This window comes from Scyliorhinus torazame, chromosome 26 (assembly GCF_047496885.1).
Source record: "Scyliorhinus torazame isolate Kashiwa2021f chromosome 26, sScyTor2.1, whole genome shotgun sequence".
Taxonomy (NCBI): Eukaryota; Metazoa; Chordata; class Chondrichthyes; order Carcharhiniformes; family Scyliorhinidae; genus Scyliorhinus; species Scyliorhinus torazame.
In genome coordinates, this window is record NC_092732.1 from 26,134,721 (window position 1) to 26,155,515 (window position 20,795).

The window sequence follows — 20,795 nt, forward strand, 5'->3', positions numbered from 1 at the left end:
AAATATCCCATCTATTATACTCCATAGATTCTGACAAAGGGATAAAATATCCCATCTATTATACTCCATAGATTCTGACACAGATAAAATATCCCACCTATTATTCTCTATAGGTTCTGACACAGATAAAATATCCCATCTATTATACTCTATAGATTCTGACAGATAAAATATCCCATCTATTATACTCTGTAGATTGTGACACAGATAAAATATCCCATCTATTATACTCTATAGATTCTGACACACAGATCAAATATCCCATCTATTATACTCTATAGATTCTGACACAGATAAAATATCCCATCTATTATTCTCTATAGGTTCTGACACAGATAAAATATCCCATCTATTATACTCCATAGATTCTGACAAAGGGATAAAATATCCCATCTATCATACTCTATAGATTCTGACACAGATAAAATATCCCATCTATTATACTCTATAGATTCTGACACACAGATAAAATATCCCATCTATTATACTCTATAGATTCTGACACAGATAAAATATCCCATCTATTATACTCTATAGATTCTGACACACAGATAAAATATCCCATCTATTATACTCTATAGATTCTGACACAGATAAAATATCCCATCTATTATACTCTATAGATTCTGACACACAGATAAAATATCCCATCTATTATACTCTATAGATTCTGACACAGATAAAATATCCCATCTATTATACTCTATAGATTCTGACACACAGATAAAATATCCAATCTATTATACTCTTTAGATTCTGACAGATAAAATATCCCATCTATTATACTCTATAGATTCTGACACACAGATAAAATATCCCATCTATTATACTCTATAGATTCTGACACAGATAAAATATCCCATCTATTATACTCTATAGATTCTGACACACAGATAAAATATCCCATCTATTATACTCTATAGATTCTGACACAGATAAAATATCCCATCTATTATACTCTATAGATTCTGACACACAGATAAAATATCCCATCTATTATACTCTATAGATTCTGACAAAGGGATAAAATATCCCAACTATTATACTCTTTAGATTCTGACAGATAAAATATCCCATCTATTATACTCTATAGATTCTGACACACAGATAAAATATCCCATCTATTATACTCTATAGATTCTGACAAAGGGATAAAATATCCCAACTATTATACTCTTTAGATTCTGACACACAGATAAAATATCCCAACTATTATACTCTATAGATTCTGACACAGGGATAAAATATCCCATCTATTATACTCTATAGATTCTGACACACAGATAAAATATCCCATCTATTATACTCTATAGATTCTGACACAGGGATAAAATATCACCACTATTATACTCTATAGATTCTGACACAGATAAAATATCCCATCTATTATACTCTATAGATTCTGACACACAGATAAAATATCCCATCTATTATACTCTATAGATTCTGACACAGATAAAATATCCCATCTATTATGTTCTATAGATTCTGACACACAGATAAAATATCCCATCTATTATACTCTATAGATTCTGACACACAGATAAAATATCCCATCTATTATACTCTATAGATTCTGACAAAGGGATAAAATATCCCATCTATTATACTCTATAGATTCTGACAAAGGGATAAAATATCCCATCTATTATACTCTATAGATTCTGACACACAGATAAAATATCACCACTATTATACTCTATAGATTCTGACACAGATAAAATATCCCATCTATTATACTCTATAGATTCTGACAAAGGGATAAAATATCCCATCTATTATACTCTATAGATTCTGACACACAGATCAAATATCCCATCTATTATACTCTATAGACTCTGACACAGATAAAATATCCCATCTATTATACTCTATAGATTCTGACACAGATAAAATATCCCATCTATTATGTTCTATAGATTCTGACACACAGATAAAATATCCCATCTATTATACTCTATAGATTCTGACACACAGATAAAATATCCCATCTATTATACACTATAGATTCTGACACACAGATAAAATATCCCATCTATTATGTTCTATAGATTCTGACACACAGATAAAATATCCAATCTATTATACTCTATAGATTCTGACACACAGATAAAATATCCCATCTATTATACTCTATAGATTCTGACACACAGATAAAATATCCAATCTATTATACTCCATAGATTCTGACACACAGATAAAATATCCCATCTATTATGTTCTATAGATTCTGACACACAGATAAAATATCCCATCTATTATGTTCTATAGATTCTGACACACAGATAAAATATCCCATCTATTATACTCTATAGATTCTGACACAGATAAAATATCCCATCTATTATACTCTATAGATTCTGACACAGATAAAATATCCCATCTATTATACTCTGTAGATTCTGACACAGATAAAATATCCCATCTATTATACTCTATAGATTCTGATACACAGATAAAATATCCCATCTATTATACTCTATAGATTCTGACACAGATAAAATATCCCATCTATTATACTCTATAGATTCTGACACAGATAAAATATCCCATCTATTATTCTCTATAGGTTCTGACACAGATAAAATATCCCATCTATTATACTCCATAGATTCTGACAAAGGGATAAAATATCCCATCTATTATACTCTATAGATTCTGATACAGATAAAATATCCCATCTATTATACCCTATAGATTCTGACACACAGATAAAATATCCCATCTATTATACTCCATAGATTCTGACACAGATAAAAGATCCCAACTATTATACTCTATAGATTCTGACAGATAAAATATCCCATCTATTATACTCTGTAGATTGTGACACAGATAAAATATCCCATCTATTATACTCTATAGATTCTGACACACAGATCAAATATCCCATCTATTATACTCTATAGATTCTGACACAGATAAAATATCCCATCTATTATTCTCTATAGGTTCTGACACAGATAAAATATCCCATCTATTATACTCCATAGATTCTGACAAAGGGATAAAATATCCCATCTATCATACTCTATAGATTCTGACAAAGGGATAAAACATCCCATCTATTATACTCCATAGATTCTGACACAGATAAAAGATCCCAACTATTATACTCTATAGATTCTGACACACAGATAAAATATCCCAACTATTATACTCTATAGATTCTGACACAGGGATAAAATATCCGATCAATTATACTCTATAGATTCTGACACACATGTAAAATATCCCATCTATTATACTCTATAGATTCTGACACAGATAAAATATCCCATCTGTTATACTCTATAGATTCTGACACAGATAAAATATCCCATCTATTATTCTCTATAGATTCTGACACAGATAAAATATCCCATCTGTTATACTCTATAGATTCTGACACAGATAAAATATCACATCTATTATTCTCTATAGATTCTGACACAGATAACATATCCCATCTATTATACTCCATAGGTTCTGACAAAGGGAGAAAATATCCCATCTATCATACTCTGTAGATTCAGAGAAAGGGATAAAACATCCCATCTATTATACGCTATAGATTCTGACACAGATAAAATATCCCATCTATTATACTCTATAGAATCTGACAGATAAAATATCCCATCTATTATGTTCTATAGATTCTGACACAGGGATAAAATATCCAATCTATTATACTCTATAGATTCTGACACACAGATAAAATATCCCATCTATTATGTTCTATAGATTCTGACACACAGATAAAATATCCCATCTATTATGTTCTATGGATTCTGACAAAGGGATAAAATATCCCAACTATTATACTCTATAGATTCTGACAGATAAAATATCCCATCTATTATACTCTATAGATTCTGACACAGATAAAATATCCCATCTATTATACTCTATAGATTCTGACACACAGATTAAATATCCCATCCATTATACTCTATAGATTCTGACACAGATAAAATATCCCATCTATTATTCTCTATAGATTCTGACACAGATAAAATATCCCATCTATTATACTCTATAGATTCTGACAATGGGATAAAATATCCCAACTATTATACTCTATAGATTCTGACAGATAAAATATCCCATCTATTATACTCTATAGATTCTGACACAGATAAAATATCCCATCTATTATACTCTATAGATTCTGACACACAGATAAAATATCCCATCTATTATACTCTATAGATTCTGACACAGATAAAATATCCCATCTATTATTCTCTATAGATTCTGACACAGATAAAATATCCCATCTATTATACTCTATAGATTCTGACACAGATAAAATATCCCATCTATGATTCTCTAGATTCTGACACAGATAAAATATCCCATCTATTATACCCTATAGATTCTGACACAGATAAAATATCCCATCTATTATACTCCATAGATTCTGACACACAGATAAAATATCCCATCTATTATACTCTATAGATTCTGACAATGGGATAAAATATCCCAACTATTATACTCTATAGATTCTGACAGATAAAATATCCCATCTATTATACTCTATAGATTCTGACACAGATAAAATATCCCATCTATTATACTCTATAGATTCTGACACACAGATAAAATATCCCATCTATTATACTCTATAGATTCTGACACAGATAAAATATCCCATCTATTATTCTCTATAGATTCTGACACAGATAAAATATCCCATCTATTATACTCTATAGATTCTGACACAGATAAAATATCCCATCTATGATTCTCTAGATTCTGACACAGATAAAATATCCCATCTATTATACCCTATAGATTCTGACACAGATAAAATATCCCATCTATTATACTCCATAGATTCTGACACACAGATAAAATATCCCATCTATTATACTCTATAGATTCTGACAAAGGGATAAAATATCCCATCTATTATACTCTCTAGATTCTGACACACAGATAAAATATCCCATCTATTATACTCCATAGATTCTGACACACAGATAAAATATCCCATCTATTATGTTCTATAGATTCTGACACACTGGTAAAATATCCCATCTATTGTACTCTATAGACTCTGACACACAGATAAATTATCCCATCTATTATATGCTATAGATTCTGACACAGATAAAATATCCCATCTATTATACTCAATACATTCTGACACACAGATAAAATATCCCAACTATTATACTCTATAGATTCTGACACAGATAAAATATCCCATCTATTATACTCTATAGATTCTGACACAGATAAAAGATCCCAACTATTATACTCTATAGATTCTGACACAGATAAAATATCCCATCTATTATACTCTATAGATTCTGACACACAGATAAAATATCCCAACTATTATACTCTATAGATTCTGACACAGATAAAATATCCCATCTATTATTCTCTATAGATTCTGACACAGATAAAATATCCCATCTATTATACTCCATAGATTCTGACAAAGGGATAAAATATCCCATCTATCATACTCTATAGATTCTGACACACAGATAAAATATCCCATCTATTATACTCTATAGATTGTGACACACAGATAAAATATCCCATCTATTATACTCTATAGATTCTGATACAGATAAAATATCCCATCTATTATACTCTATAGATTCTGACACACAGATAAAATATCCCATCTATTATACCCTATAGATTCTGACACACAGATAAAATATCCCAACTATTATACTCTATAGATTCTGACACAGATAAAATATCCCATCTATTATTCTCTATAGATTCTGACACAGATAAAATATCCCATCTATTATACTCCATAGATTCTGACAAAGGGATAAAATATCCCATCTATCATACTCTATAGATTCTGACAAAGGGATAAAACATCCCATCTATTATACTCTATAGATTCTGACACAGATAAAAGATCCCAACTATTATACTCTATAGATTCTGACACAGATAAAATATCCCATCTATTATCCTCTATAGATTCTGACACAGATAAAATATCCCATCTATTATACTCTATAGACTCTGACACAGATAAAATATCCCATCTATTAGACTCCAAACATTCTGACACGGATAAAATATCCCATTTATTATACTCAATAGATTCTGACACGGATAAAATATCCCATTTATTATACTCAATAGATTCTGACACACAGATAAAATATCCCATCTATTATACTCTATAGATTCTGACACAGATAAAATATCCCATCTATTATACTCTATAGATTCTGTCCAGTATGGTGCAAGAATATAAAAGCAACGGTGTTGAAATGGAGTGTTGATCTCCGAGGTATCGAGGGCTCTTGATGTCGTGGGGCAGGAATCACTGAAAGGTAGTACGCAGGTACAGCAAGTCACCAAGAAGGTAATAGAATGCTATTCTTTAGTACGAGAGAAATTTAACACATAACACAAGTATGTTACGCTTCAGTTGTGCAGGATATTTTCGAGGCCACGTCTCGGAAGGATGTAGATGTGCTGGAGGCGGTGGAGACCTTCACTGGATTAATACCTGGAATGAACGGGTTGTCCTAGTAGCGAAGGTTAGACAAACAGGGACTGATTCCACTGGAGTTGAGCAGAGTGAGGGGGTGATATCATTGAGGTTTATAAGATGCTGGACGGTCTCGCGAAGGTGGACGTGGAATGGGCGGTTCCTCGTGGGTGGGCCCAGGAGCTGGGGGCCGTCTTTTAAAATTAGCGGTCACCCTTTTCGCACAAAGCTGAGAGGAAATCTTTTATCCCAGAGGGCTGTGCGACTTGGGAACTCTTCCTCAGAAGATTATCGGTGGGAATGTGGAACTCGGCAACTAGCAGGTCAACCATGACCTTAGCGAATATGATGTTCATACAGTGAACTCGATGACATTCATACTATAGACTCCAAGTGGCGTTTGTACTGTATATATTCCATATAGCATTTGAATTACATATATCCGATGTGCATTTGTACTGCTTAGACTCTATATGGTGTTTGTGTTGTATAGCTTCCATATGGTGTATAAACTGTTTGGGTGATGTTGCCTATGCTCTATAGTGCTTATTCTGTAGAAATGCTGCCTGGGCTTATGCTGTATGGATTCTACATGGTATAGGATATGGTGGTCATTCTGTATAGATTCCATAGAATGTTTCTACTGTACATATTCAATATGCTGTTTATACTCTCTGGACTCCGATATTTAGACTTCCCAGATTCCACATGGCGTTTATATCATGTAAATTCTGGTGTTTGAAGTACATGGATTCTACAGGGTGTTGATACTCTACAAAGTCTGGTGTTCAACGAGGCCGAGGTGGAGATGGTCGGCAACGTCAAATTCCTAGGTGTGCTGGTGTGTCCTGGTCTAATGGACAATGTGTCCTGGTCCACCCACGCCAAGCTACGACCAAGAAAGCACGACAGCGCCTGCACGTCCTCAGGAAACTAAGGAAATTCGGCATGTCCACATTGACTCTTACCAACTTTTGCAGATGCACCGTAGAAAGCATCCTATCGGGCTGCATCACAGCCTGGTATGGCAACTGCTCGGCCCAGGACCGCAAGAAACTTCAGAGAGTCGTGAACACCGCCCAGTCCATCACACAAACCTGCCTCCCATCCATTGACTCCATCTACACCTCCCGCTGCCTGGGGAAAGCGGGCAGTATAATCAAAGACCCCCTCCCACCCGGCTTACTCACTCTTCCAGCTTCTTCCATCGGGCAGGAGATACAAAAGTCTGAGAACACGCAGGAACAGACTCAAAAACAGCTTCTTCTCCACTGTTAGTAGACTCTTAAACAACCCGCCCATGGACTGATCTGATTAATACTACACTCCGGTCACTCCGGTGCCGGTGCCGGTGCCGGTGTCGGTGTCGGTGTCGGTGCCGGTGTCGGTGTCGGTGCCGGTGTCGGTGCCGGTGCCGGTGTCGGTGTCTGTGTAGTTACATGGTGTACCTTGTGTTGCCCTATTGCAAATTTTATTTTCATGTACTAAATTATTTGGTTTGAGCTGCTCGCAGAAAAATACTTTTCACTGTCCCTCGGTACACGTGACAATAAACAAATCCAATCCAATATACCCCGGTGCTGCGAGTGTGGATTGTATAGGGTGTGTACACTCTATATAACCCAGTGCTGAGTGTGTGGATTGTATAGGGTTTGTGTACTCTATATAACCCGGTGCTGAGTGTGTGGATGGTATAGGGTGTCTGTACTCTAAATAACCCGGTGTGGAGAGTGTGGGTTGTATAGGGTGTCTATACTCTATATACACCGATGCTGAGTGTGTGCATTGTAGAGGATGTGTACTCTATATACCCTGGTGCTGAGAGCGTGGATTGTATAAGGTGTGTGTCCTCTATGTACCCCGGTGCTGAGAATGTGAATTGTATCGGGTGTCTGTACGCTATATGCCCCAGTGCTGAGTGTGTGGATGGTATAGGATGCCTGTACTCTAAATAACCCGGTGTGGAGAGTGTGGATTGTATAGGGTGTCTATACTCTATATACACCAATGCTGAGCGTGTGCATTGTATAGGGTGTTTACTCTATATGCCCCGGTGATGAGAGCGTGGATTGTAGAGGATGTGTACTCTATATACCCTGGTGCTGAGTGTGTGGATTGTATAAGGTGCCGGTTCTCTATATACCCCGGTGATGAGAGTGTGGGTTGTATAATGTGTGTCTACTCTATATACCCCGGTGCGGAGTGTGGCTTGTATAGGGTGTCTGTACTCTATATACCCTGGTGCTGAGTGTGTGGCTTGTATAATGTATCTACTCTATACACCCCAGTGCTGAGAGTGCCGGTTGTATAGGGTGTGTATACTCTATATACCCCAGTGCTTAGAGTGTGAATTCTATAGGGTGAGGGTGCTCTATATACCCCAGTGCTGAGAGTGTGGATTGTATAGTGTGTGAGCACTGTATATACCCTGGTGCGGAGAGTATGGATTATATAAGGTGTGTACTCTCTATAGCCGGTGCTGAGAGTGTGGATTGTATGGGCTGTATGTACTCTATATACACTGTGCTGAGAGTGTGGATTGTATAGGGTGTGTACTATATATACCCCGGTGCTGAGAGTGTGGATTGTATAGGGTTTGTATACTCTATATAACCCAGTGCTGAGTGTGTGGATTGTATAGGGTTTGCGTACTCTATATACACCGATGCTGAGAGTGTGGATTGTATAGGGTGTTTACTCTCTATACCCCGGTGATGAGAGCGTAGATTGTAGAGGATGTGTACTATATATACCCTGGTGCTGAGAGTGTGGATTGTATAAGGTGGGTGTCCTCTATGTACCCGGTGCTGAGAATGTGAATTGTATAGGGTGCCTGTACTCTATACACCCCGGTGCTGAGTGTGTGGATTGTATAGGGTGTCGGTGCTCTATATACCCCGGTGATGAGAGTGTGGGTTGTATAATGTGTGCCTACTCTATATACCCCGGTGCTGAGTGGGGATTGTATAGGGTGTGTATAGTGTATATACCCCTGTGCTGTGAGTGTGGATTGTATATGGTGTGTACTCTCAATAGCTGGTGTTGAGAGTGTGGGTTGTATGGGCTGTGTGTACTCTATATACCACTGTGCTGAGTGTGTGGATTGTATAGGGTGCCTGTACTCTATATACCCCGGTGCTGAGAGTGTGGATTGTACAGGGTGTGTGTACTCTATATACCCCGGTGCGGAGTGTGTAGGGTGTCTGTACTCTATTTACCCCAGTGCTGAGTGTGTGAATTGTATAGGGTGCGGGCGCTCTATATACCCCAGTGCTGAGTGTGTGGATTGTATAGGGTGTGTGTACTTTATATACCTCGGTGCTGAGAGTGTGGATAGTATAGGGTGTGAGTACTGTATATACCCCGGTGCGGAGTATGGATTGTATAAGGTGTGTACTCTCTATAGCCGGTGCTGAGAGTCTGGAGTGTATCGGGTGTGTGCTCTATATAACCCGGTGCTGAGTTTGAGGATTTTATAGGTTGTATGTCTTCTATGTACCCCGGTGCTGAGAGTGTGGATTGTATTGGGTGTCTGTTCTCCAAATAGCCGGGTGCTGGGACTGTGGATTGTATAGGATGTGTGTACTCTATATTCCCCGGTGCTGAGAGGGTGGATTGTATAGGGCGTGTCTCTTCTATATACTCCGTGCTGAGATTGTGGATTGTATGGGGCGTTTGTACTCTATATACCCCGGTGCTGAGTGTGTGGATTGTATTGGGTGTGTACTCTCTATAGCCGGTGCTGAGAGTGTGGATTGTATATGGTGTGTACTCTATATACCCCGTGCTGAGAGTGTGGGTTGTATAGGGTGTATGTACTCTATATACCGCTGTGCTGAGTGTGTGGATTGTTTAGGGTGTCTGTACTCTATACACCCTGGTGCTGAGAGTATGGACTGTATAGGGTGTCTGCACTCTATGTACCACAGTGCTGAGAATGTGGATTATTTAGGGTATCTGTACTCTATATACCACGGTGCTGAGAGTGTGGATTGTATAGTGGGGTGTACTCTATATACCCCGGTGTTGTGAGTGTGGATTGTATAGGGTGCGTACTCTATATACCCCGGTGCTGAGTGTGTGGATTGTATAGGGGGTCTGTACTCTATATACCCCGGTGCTGAGAGTGTGGATTGTACAGGGTGTCTGTACTCTATATAACCCGGTGCTGAGAGTGTGGATTGTATAGGGTGGCTGTACTCTATATACCCCAGTGCTGAGTGTGTGGATTGTATAGGGTGTGTGTACTCTATATAACTCGGTGCTGAGAGTGTGGATAGTATAGGGTGTGAGTACTGTATATACCCCGGTGCGGAGTATGGATTGTATAAGGTGTGTACTCTCTATAGCCGGTGCTGAGAGTCTGGAGTGTATCGGGTGTGTGCTCTATATAACCCGGTGCTGAGTTTGAGGATTTTATAGGTTGTATGTCTTCTATGTACCACGGTGCTGAGAGTGTGGATTGTATTGGGTGTCTGTTCTCTATATAGCCGGGTGCTGGGACTGTGGATTGTATAGGATGTGTGTACTCTATATGCCCCGGTGCTAAGAGTGTGGACCGTATAGGGTGTTTGTCTTCAATATACTCCGGTGCTGAGAGGGTGGATTGTATAGGGCGTGTCTCTTCTATATACTCCGTGCTGAGATTGTGGATTGTATGGGGTGTTTGTACTCTATATACCCCGGTGCTGAGAGTGTGGATTGTATAGGGTGTGTACTCTCTATAGCCGGTGCTGAGAGTGTGGATTGTATGGGCGGTGTGTACTCTATACACCACTGTGCAGAGATTGTGGATTGTATAGGGTGTGTACTCTATATAACCCGGTGTTGAGAGTGTGGATTGTGTAGGGTGTGCGTATTCTATATACCCCGGTGCTGAGGGTGGGGCTGTATTGGGTGTGTGTACTCCACACACCCCGCTGAGTGTGGAATGTGTAGAGCACCCGTACACCATACACCCCGGTGCTGAGTGTGGATTGTATAGGGTGCCTGTACTCTATATACCCCAGTGCTCAGTGTGTAGATTGTACAGGGTGTCTATACTCCATATACCCCGGTGCTGAGAGTGTAGCTTCTATAGGGTGGGTGTACTCTGTATAGACTGGTGCTGAGTGTGGATTGTATATGGTGTGTACTCTCAATAGCTGGTGTTGAGAGTGTGGATTGTATGGGCTGTGTGTACTCTATATACCACTGTGCTGAGTGTGTGGATTGTATAGGGTGCCTGTACTCTATATACCCCGGTGCTGAGAGTGTGGATTGTAGAGGGTGTGTGTACTCTACATACCCCGGTGCGGAGTGTGTAGGGTGTCGGTACTCTATTTACCCCAGTGCTGAGTGTGTGAATTGTATAGGGTGCGGGCGCTCTATATACCCCAGTGCTGAATGTGTGGATTGTATAGGGTGTGTGTACTGTATATACCCCGGTGCGGAGTATGGATTGTATAAGGTGTGTACTCTCTATAGCCGGTGCTGAGAGTCTGGAGTGTATCGGGTGTATGCTCTATATAACCCGGTGCTGAGTTTGAGGATTTTATCGGTTGTATGTCTTCTATGTACCCCGGTGCTGAGTGTGTGGATTGTATAGGGTGTGTACTCTCTATAGCCGGTGCTGAGAGTGTGGATTGTATATGGTGTGTACTCTATATACCCCGTGCTGAGAGTGTGGGTTGTATAGGGTGTATGTACTCAATATACCGCTGTGCTGAGTGTGTGGATTGTTTAGGGTGTCTGTACTCTATACACCCTGGTGCTGAGAGTATGGACTGTATAGGGTGTCTGCACTCTATGTACCACAGTGCTGAGAATGTGGATTATTTAGGGTATCTGTACTCTATATACCACGGTGCTGAGAGTGTGGATTCTATAGGGGGGTGTACTCTATATACCCCGGTGTTGCGAGTGTGGATTGTATAGGGTGCGTACTCTATATACCCCAGTGCTGAGTGTGTGGATTGTATAGGGTGTGTGTACTCTATATAACTCGGTGCTGAGAGTATGGATAGTATAGGGTGTGAGTACTGTATATAGCCCGGTGCGGAGTATGGATTGTATAAGGTGTGTACTCTCTATAGCCGGTGCTGAGAGTCTGGAGTGTATCGGGTGTATGCTCTATATAACCCGGTGCTGAGTTTGAGGATTTTATAGGTTGTATGTCTTCTATGTACCCCGGTGCTGAGAGTGTGGATTGTATTGGGTGTCTGTTCTCTGTATAGCCGGGTGCTGGGACTGTGGATTGTATAGGATGTGCGTACTCTATATGCCCCGGTGCTAAGAGTGTGGACCGTATAGGGTGTTTGTCTTCAATATACTCCGGTGCTGAGAGGGTGGATTGTATAGGGCGTGTCTCTTCTATATACTCCGTGCTGAGATTGTGGATTGTATGGGGTGTTTGTACTCTATATAACCCGGTGCTGAGAGTGTGGATTGTATAAACAAAGAACAAAGAAATGTACAGCACAGGAACAGGCCCTTCGGCCCTCCAAGCCCGTGCCGACCATACTGCCCGACTAAACTACAATCTTCTACACTTCCTGGGTCCGTATCCTTCTATTCCCATCCTATTCATATACTTGTCAAGATGCCCCTTAAATGTCCCTATCGTCCCTGCTTCCAGTACCTCCTCCGGTAGTGAGTTCCAGGCACCCACTACCCTCTGCGTAAAAAACTTGCCTCGTACATCTACTCTAAACTTTGCCCCTCCCACCTTAAACCTATGCCCCCTAGTAATTGACCCATCTACCCTGGGGAAAAGCCTCTGACTATCCACTCTGTCTATGCCCCTCATAATTTTGTATACCTCTATCAGGTCGCCCCTCAACCTCCTTCGTTCCAGTGAGAACAAACCGAGTTTATTCAATCGCTCCTCATAGCTTATGCCCTCCATACCAGGCAACATTCTGGTAAATCTCTTCTGCACCCTCTCTAAAGCCTCCACATCCTTCTGGTAGTGTGGCGACCAGAATTGAACACTATACTCCAAGTGTGGCCTAACTAAGGTTCTATACAGCTGCAACATGACTTGCCAATTCTTATACTCAATGCCCCGGCCAATGAAGGCAAGCATGCCGTATGCCTTCTTGACTACCTTCTCCACCTGTGTTGCCCCTTTCAATGACCTGTGGACCTGTACTCCTAGATCTCTTTGACTTTCAATACTCTTGAGGGTTCTACCATTCACTGTATATTCCCTACCTGCATTAGCCCTTCCAAAATGCATTACCTCACATTTGTCCGGATTAAACTCCATCTGCCATCTCTCCGCCCAAGTCTCCAGACAATCTAAATCCTGCTGTATCCTCAGACAGTCCTCATCGCTATCCGCAATTCCACCAACCTTTGTGTCGTCTGCAAACTTACTAATCAGACCAGTTACATTTTCCTCCAAATCATTTATATATACTACAAAGAGCAAAGGTCCCAGCACTGATCCCTGTGGAACACCACTGGTCACAGCCCTCCAATGAGAAAAGCATCCCTCCATTGCTACCCTCTGCCTTCTATGGCCTAGCCAGTTCTGTATCCACCTTGCCAGTTCACCCCTGATCCCGTGTGACTTCACCTTTTGGACTAGTCTACCATGAGGGACCTTGTCAAAGGCCTTACTGAAGTCCATATAGACAACATCTACTGCCCTACCTGCATCAATCATCTTAGTGACCTCCTCGAAAAACTCTATCAAGTTAGTGAGACACGACCTTCCCTTCACAAAACCGTGCTGCCTCTCACTAATACGTCCATTTGCTTCCAAATGGGAGTAGATCATGTCTTGAAGAATTCTCTCCAGTAATTTCCCTACCACTGAAGTAAGGCTCACCGGCCTGTAGTTCCCGGGATTATCCTTGCTACCCTTCTTAAACAGAGGAACAACATTGGCTATTCTCCAGTCCTCCGGGACATCCCCTGAAGACAGCGAGGATCCAAAGATTTCTGTCAAGGATAGGGTGCCTGTACTCTATATACCCCAGTGCTGAGTGTGTGGATTGTATAGGGTGTGTGTACTCTATACACCCTGGTGCTGAGAGTATGGACTGTATAGGGTGTCTGTACTCTATGTACCACAGTGCTGAGTGTGTGAATTGTATAGGGTGCGGGCGCTCTATATACCCCAGTGCTGAGTGTGTGGATTGTATAGGGTGTGTGTACTCTATATACCTCGGTGCTGAGAGTGTGGATAGTATAGGGTGTGAGTACTGTATATACCCCGGTGCGGAGTATGGATTGTATAAGGTGTGTACTCTCTATAGCCGGTGCTGAGAGTCTGGAGTGTATCGGGTGTGTGCTCTATATAACCCGGTGCTGAGTTTGAGGATTTTATCGGTTGTATGTCTTCTATGTACCCCGGTGCTGAGAGTGTGGATTGTATTGGGTGTCTGTTCTCTGTATAGCCGGGTGCTGGGACTGTGGATTGTATAGGATATATGTACTCTATATGCCCCGGTGCTAAGAGTGTGGACCATATAGGGTGTTTGTCTTCTATATACTCCGTGCTGAGATTGTGGATTGTATGGGGTGTTTGTACTCTATATACCCCGGTGCTGAGAGTGTGGATTGTATAGGGTATGTACTCTCTATAGCCGGTGCTGAGAGTGTGGATTGTATATGGTGTGTACTCTATATACCCCGTGCTGAGAGTGTGGGTTGTATAGGGTGTATGTACTCTATATACCGCTGTGCTGAGTGTGTGGATTGTTTAGGGTGTCTGTACTCTATACACCCCGGTGCTGAGAATGTGGATTATTTAGGGTATCTGTACTCTATATACCACGGTGCTGAGAGTGTGGATTGTATAGGGGGCGTACTCTATATACCCCGGTGTTGCGAGTGTGGATTGTATAGGGTGCGTACTCTATATACCCCGGTGCTGAGTGTGTGGATTGTATAGGGGGTCTGTACTCTATATACCCCGGTGCTGAGAGTGTGGATTGTACAGGGTGTCTGTACTCTATATAACCCGGTGCTGAGAGTGTGGATTGTATAGGGTGTCTGTACTCTATATACCCCGGTGCTGAGTGTGTGGATTGTATAGGGTGTCTGTACTCTATATACCCCGGTGTATAGAGTGTGGATTGTATAGGGTGTCTGCACTCTATATACCCCGGTACTGAGTGAGTGCATTGCCTTGGGTTGTGTACTCTCTACACGTTTGCTGACGACACAACAATAGTGGGTTGGATCTTGAACAATGGCGAGTCAGAATACAGGAGGGAGATAGACAACAATCTCTCCCTCAATGCCAGCATATCTAAGAACTGGTCTTTGACTTCAGGAAGCTAAGTATCGTACACATCCGTCAGCATCAATGGGGCCGAGGTGGAGATGGCTAACACCTTCAAATTCCTAGCTGTGCACATCGCCAAAAATCTGTCCTGGTCCACCCACATCGGCCTTACAACCAAGAAAGCACAACAGCGCCTATACTTCCTCAGGAAACTAAGGAAGTTCGGCATGTCCACATTAACCCTTACCAACTTTCACAGATGCACCATAGAAAGCATCCTATCGGGCTGCATCACAGCCTGGTATGGCAACTGCTCGGCCCAGGACCGCAAGGAACTTCAGAGAGTCGTGAACACCGCCCAGTCCATCACACAAACCTGCCTCTCATCCATTGACTCCATCTACACCTCCCGCTGCCTGGGGAAAGCGGGCAGTATAATCAAAGATCACTCCCACCCGGCTTACTCACTCTACCAACTTCTTTCATTGGGCAGGATACACAAAAGTTTGAGAACACGCAGGAACAGACTCAAAAACAGTTTCTTCTCCGCTGTTACCACACTCCTAAACGTCCCTCTAATGGACTGATCTGACTAATACTACACCCCTGTATGCTTCACCCGATGCCGGTGTCTATGTACAGTAAGAAGTCTTACAACACCAGGTTAAAGTCCAACAGGTTTGTTTCGATGTCACTAGCTTTCGGAGCGCTGCTCCTTGTCTATGTAGTTAGATTGCGTACCCTGTGCTGCCCTATTATGTATTTTCTTTTCCAGTACTAAATGACCAGCTTGAATTGCTCGCAGAAAAATACGCTTCATGGTACCTCGGTACACGTGACAATAAACAAATCCAACCCAATATAGCCCAGTGCTGAGTGTGGATTGTATAGGGTGTGTGGACTCTACATACCCTGGTGCTGATATAGGATGTGGGTATAAGGTGGGCGTATAGGTGTGTGTATAGGGTGAGCGTGAATGTATAGCATGTGTATGGGGTATGAATGTGCAGGATAACTGTATAAGGTGAGTGTATAAGGTGAGTGTATAAGGTGAGTGTATAAGGTGAGTGTATAAGGTGAGTGTACGGGGTGAGTGTACGGGGTGAGTGTACGGGGTGAGTGTACGGGGTGTGTATGGGGGTGCTTAGGGTATGTATAGGGTGTATGTATAGGCGTCTATAGGGTGTGTGTATAGGGATCTATAGCATATGTATAGGATTAATGAATAGGTGTGTGTAGGGATCTATAGGGCGAGTGTATAGGTGTTATATAGGGTGAGTGTATATGATGTGTATAGTGGGTGTGCTTAGGGTGCGTATAGGGTATATATAACATGTGTATAGGGTGCATGTATAGATGTCTATAGGACGTGTGTATAGAGGGTTGTATAGGGATCTATAGCATGTATAGGGTGAATGTATAGGTGTATAGGGTGAATGACAGCATGTGTATAGGGTGAATGTATAGGTGCGTATAGATGTCTATAGGGTGTGTATGTGTCTATAGGGTGAATGCATAGGTGCATAGGGTGAATGTGCAGGAGTCTATAGGGTGAGTGTATAGGGTGTGTATAGGGGTCGGGGCTCTCACCTCCCGCACCGACGACTCCTCCTCCACGGCGAACTCCTCGCGGTCTTTGGGGGTCTTCACCGTCACTCGGATCCGCCGCTTTCCAGAACCTTCCGCCGCCGCCGCCATCGCTCCCGCCCGAGCCCGGCCTGCCCCTCCCCCCCCCCGGCCCGCTGCGCGCGCACCCGGCCCGCCGGCAAGGGGCAGGAGCGCGCCTGCGCGCCCGCGGGTGGGAGACGCTGCGCCTGCGCGAGGCGACATAATCATCCCTGTGTGCCGGGGGAGGAGAGGGCGATGAGCGCGCCTGCGCATCCTGGGGGAAAGGCGTGCGATGCGCCTGCGTGGATATGTGTGTGTTGGGAGGGGACAAATGCGCCTGCGCATTCTGAGGGAAAGGCGTGCGATGCGCCTGCGTGGATATGTGTGTGTTGGGAGGGGACAAATGCGCCTGCGCATTCTGAGGGAAAGGCGTGCGATGCGCCTGCGTGGATATGTGTGTGTTGGGAGGGGACAAATGCGCCTGCGCATTCTGAGGGAAAGGCGTGCAGTGCGCCTGCGTGAATGTGTGTGGGGGAGGGGACAAACGCGCCTGCGCATTCTGAGGAAAAGGCGTGCAGTGCGCCTGCGTGAATGTGTGGGGGGGGACAAACGCGCCTGCGCATTCTGAGGGAAAGGCGTGCAGTGCGCCTGCGTGAATGTGTGTGGGGGAGGGGACAAACGCGCCTGCGCATTCTGAGGAAAAGGCGTGCAGTGCGCCTGCGTGAATGTGTGCGCGGGGGACAAACGCGCCTGCGCATTCTGAGGAAAAGGCGTGCAGTGCGCCTGCGTGAAGGGGGGGGGGCAAACGCGCCTGCGCATTCTGAGGAAAAGGCATGCAGTACCCCGGCGTGGAAGTGTGTGTATGGGGGGGAGGGGAACGTCGCGCATGCGCATCAAGAGGAAAAGACGTGCAGTGCGCCTGCGTGGGGGGAACGGGAGAGACGCGCCTGCGCACCCTGAGGGAGCGGCACAGGGTTGGTGTGAGCCGGCGGTAGGCAGAGGGAGAAGCCCCCCACCCCAGCAGCCGCCGCTCGGCTCGCCCACCAGCCCCAACCCCCGGGTCGGCAAAGGTAGAAACAATAGAGCCGTTCCGGTTTCCTTTATTACATTTCCGGGAACATTGCCGGGTGGGTGGTTTCCGCTTCCGGGTGGGTGGCTTCCGCTTCCGGGTGACGGCCCCGCCTCCTCTGCCCCTGCTGGTTGCTAAGGGCCGCCCCTCCCCCAGCTCAGAGCCTGAACAGCTCCCCCACCCCTGGGTGACAGGACCCCCTCTCCCCCCACCCCTGGGTGACAGGACCCCCTCTCCCCCCACCCCTGGGTGACAGGACCCCCACCCCTGGGTGACAGGACCCCCTCTCCCCCACCCCTGGGTGACAGGACCCCTCCCCCACCCCTGGGTGACAGGACACCCTCCCCCCCACCCCTGGGTGACAGGACACCCTCCCCCACCCCTGGGTGACAGGACACCCCACCCCCACCCCTGGGTGACAGGACACCCTCTCCCCCACCCCTGGGTGACAGGACCCCCTCCCCCACCCCTGGGTGACAGGACCCCCTCTCCCCCACCCCTGGGTGACAGGACCCCCACCCCTGGGTGACAGGACACCCCACCCCCACCCCTGGGTGACAGGACACCCACCTCCACCCCTGGGTGACAGGACACCCTCCCCCCCCCACCCCTGGGTGACAGGACACCCTCCCCCCCACCCCTGGGTGACAGGACACCCTCCCCCCCACCCCTGGGTGACAGGACACCCTCCCCCCCACCCCTGGGTGACAGGAGGCTGCCACGAGTAGATGGATACCCCAACCGCTCAGATAGATTGACACCTTTGCTCTGAACTGTGGCTCCATCCACCGTGACCTTAAGTTGATTTTCTTTTTTTTTTTTTGCCTCCATCCCCTGCCCGACAAGTTTTGTCCACTCTTTCCTCCCCCACCCCTGCAGGTGTCCATCCCCCGATCGGCCGTCGCCGGGGCAGCAGCTGCGTTGGACAGTCTGACCGCGTGCGAGAGGAGGCCGGAGTTGGAGGATCTGGGGCAGCGTTGCCCCCCCCCCCCCCGGCGGAGGGGAGGAGCGGCCGCTTCGCCGTTGTGAAAGGTCGCCGGGAGCCCCTCTCCGATGAAAATGTCGCTGGCGCAGCGGGTCCTGCTGACGTGGCTCTTCACGCTGCTCTTCCTCATCATCCTGGTGCTGAAGCTGGACCAGACGCTGGGCTGGAACTGGTTCCTCGTCTTCATCCCGTTATGGATCTTCGACACGGTCCTGCTGGTCATGCTGGTGGTCAGGCTGGCCGGCCGCTGCAAGGCGGGCTACGACCGACATAGCAGCAACGTGCGGAGGAAGGTGTGGTACCTATGCGCCATGCTGCTCAAGCTGGGCTTCCTCCTGGCGCTCTGCGCCCGCCTGGAGCGCTACACCGCCATGAAGCTCTCCTGGGTCCTCATCCCGCTCTGGATTCTGCTCCTGGGAGTACTCGGTGACGTGGGATACAGCACTTTCTCCGGGAGAGCGGAGTGACCATCGTTGGGGCATGGTGCCTCAGTGGATAATCGGGCTGGACTTACAAAGCGACGCTCCAAAGAGGTGAAGGGCTCCCCGGGTCAGATCTGCGGCACCGGGTAGCCACTTTCGGATTTCGTGGAGCGCTGCACCCAGACTTTCTGTCCCTCCCTTCCCGGGGGAGAGGAAATCGGACGGACTCCCCAGCCCCTTGCTGACGCACGCGCCTGCTCAGAGACAGATCCAAGCAACGGGGCGTGACGCCACTGCAGTCGAGCAGCTCTCCGTCCAGCTCTAACCTCGAAGAGTGTCACTTTTCAAGGAAGGAACGAGTTGCCCAGGTTTCTCTCTTTCCCCCGTTGGCTGGTTTGCTCAGCTGTGTAATACATTTAAAAATAAATAAATGAAACTGACCAAGCAGGCTTCAAAATGGCTGCGGGGACGCGATGAGCAACTCGCTCCGACGCTGGGAGCTTCCGTCTCCCCGTTCCTACGATGTGTCCCGAAGGAGTCACACAACGCGGCGGAGTAGCGGGTGATACCGAGATAGGTGGGGAAACGGGCGATAACGTGGGTGCAGTGGGATATTCGGGAGGCTGCGCGAGTTGGAATGTGGGGAAGTGTGACCGGAAGATGAGGAAAGCGGTGTGCTATTTAAATGCAGAGAGACTGCGCAATGTTCCGGTCCAGGTGAATTTCAATGCAGCGAAGTGGTGCATTTTGGTCGGAAGAACATGGAGGGACACTAAGGTGCACAATTCTAAAGGGAGCGCAGCAGCAGAGGGAGCTGGGTGTATCTGTGATTAGATATGGGGCGGGCACAGTGGTCAGCAACCCGCTCACCGCACCAAGATCCCGGGTTCAATTCCGGCATCGGGAGATTGTGTGGAGTCTGCACGTTCTCCCCGTGTCAGCGCGGGTTTCCTCCCACATTCCAAAGATGTGCGGGTTAGGTGGATTGGCCGCGATAAATTGCCCTTAGTGTCCAAAGATCAAAG

The 20,795-nt window shown here is 44.8% G+C and overlaps 1 protein-coding gene and 1 pseudogene across 1 annotated transcript; one reads left to right on the plus strand and one right to left on the minus strand.

Annotated features, from left to right (window-relative positions):
- The window catches only part of LOC140402858 (ubiquilin-4-like), a 104,020-nt pseudogene extending 86,588 nt beyond the window's left edge, over positions 1-17,432 (minus strand).
- Positions 17,433-19,032: 1,600 nt separating this feature from the next.
- On the plus strand, positions 19,033-20,215 carry LOC140402919 (transmembrane protein 60-like). The gene has a single exon (XM_072490558.1). The coding sequence runs from the start codon at positions 19,417-19,419 to the stop codon at positions 19,813-19,815; it is 399 nt and encodes a 132-aa protein (XP_072346659.1). The 5' UTR covers positions 19,033-19,416; the 3' UTR covers positions 19,816-20,215.
- The last annotated feature ends 580 nt before the right edge of the window (positions 20,216-20,795 follow it).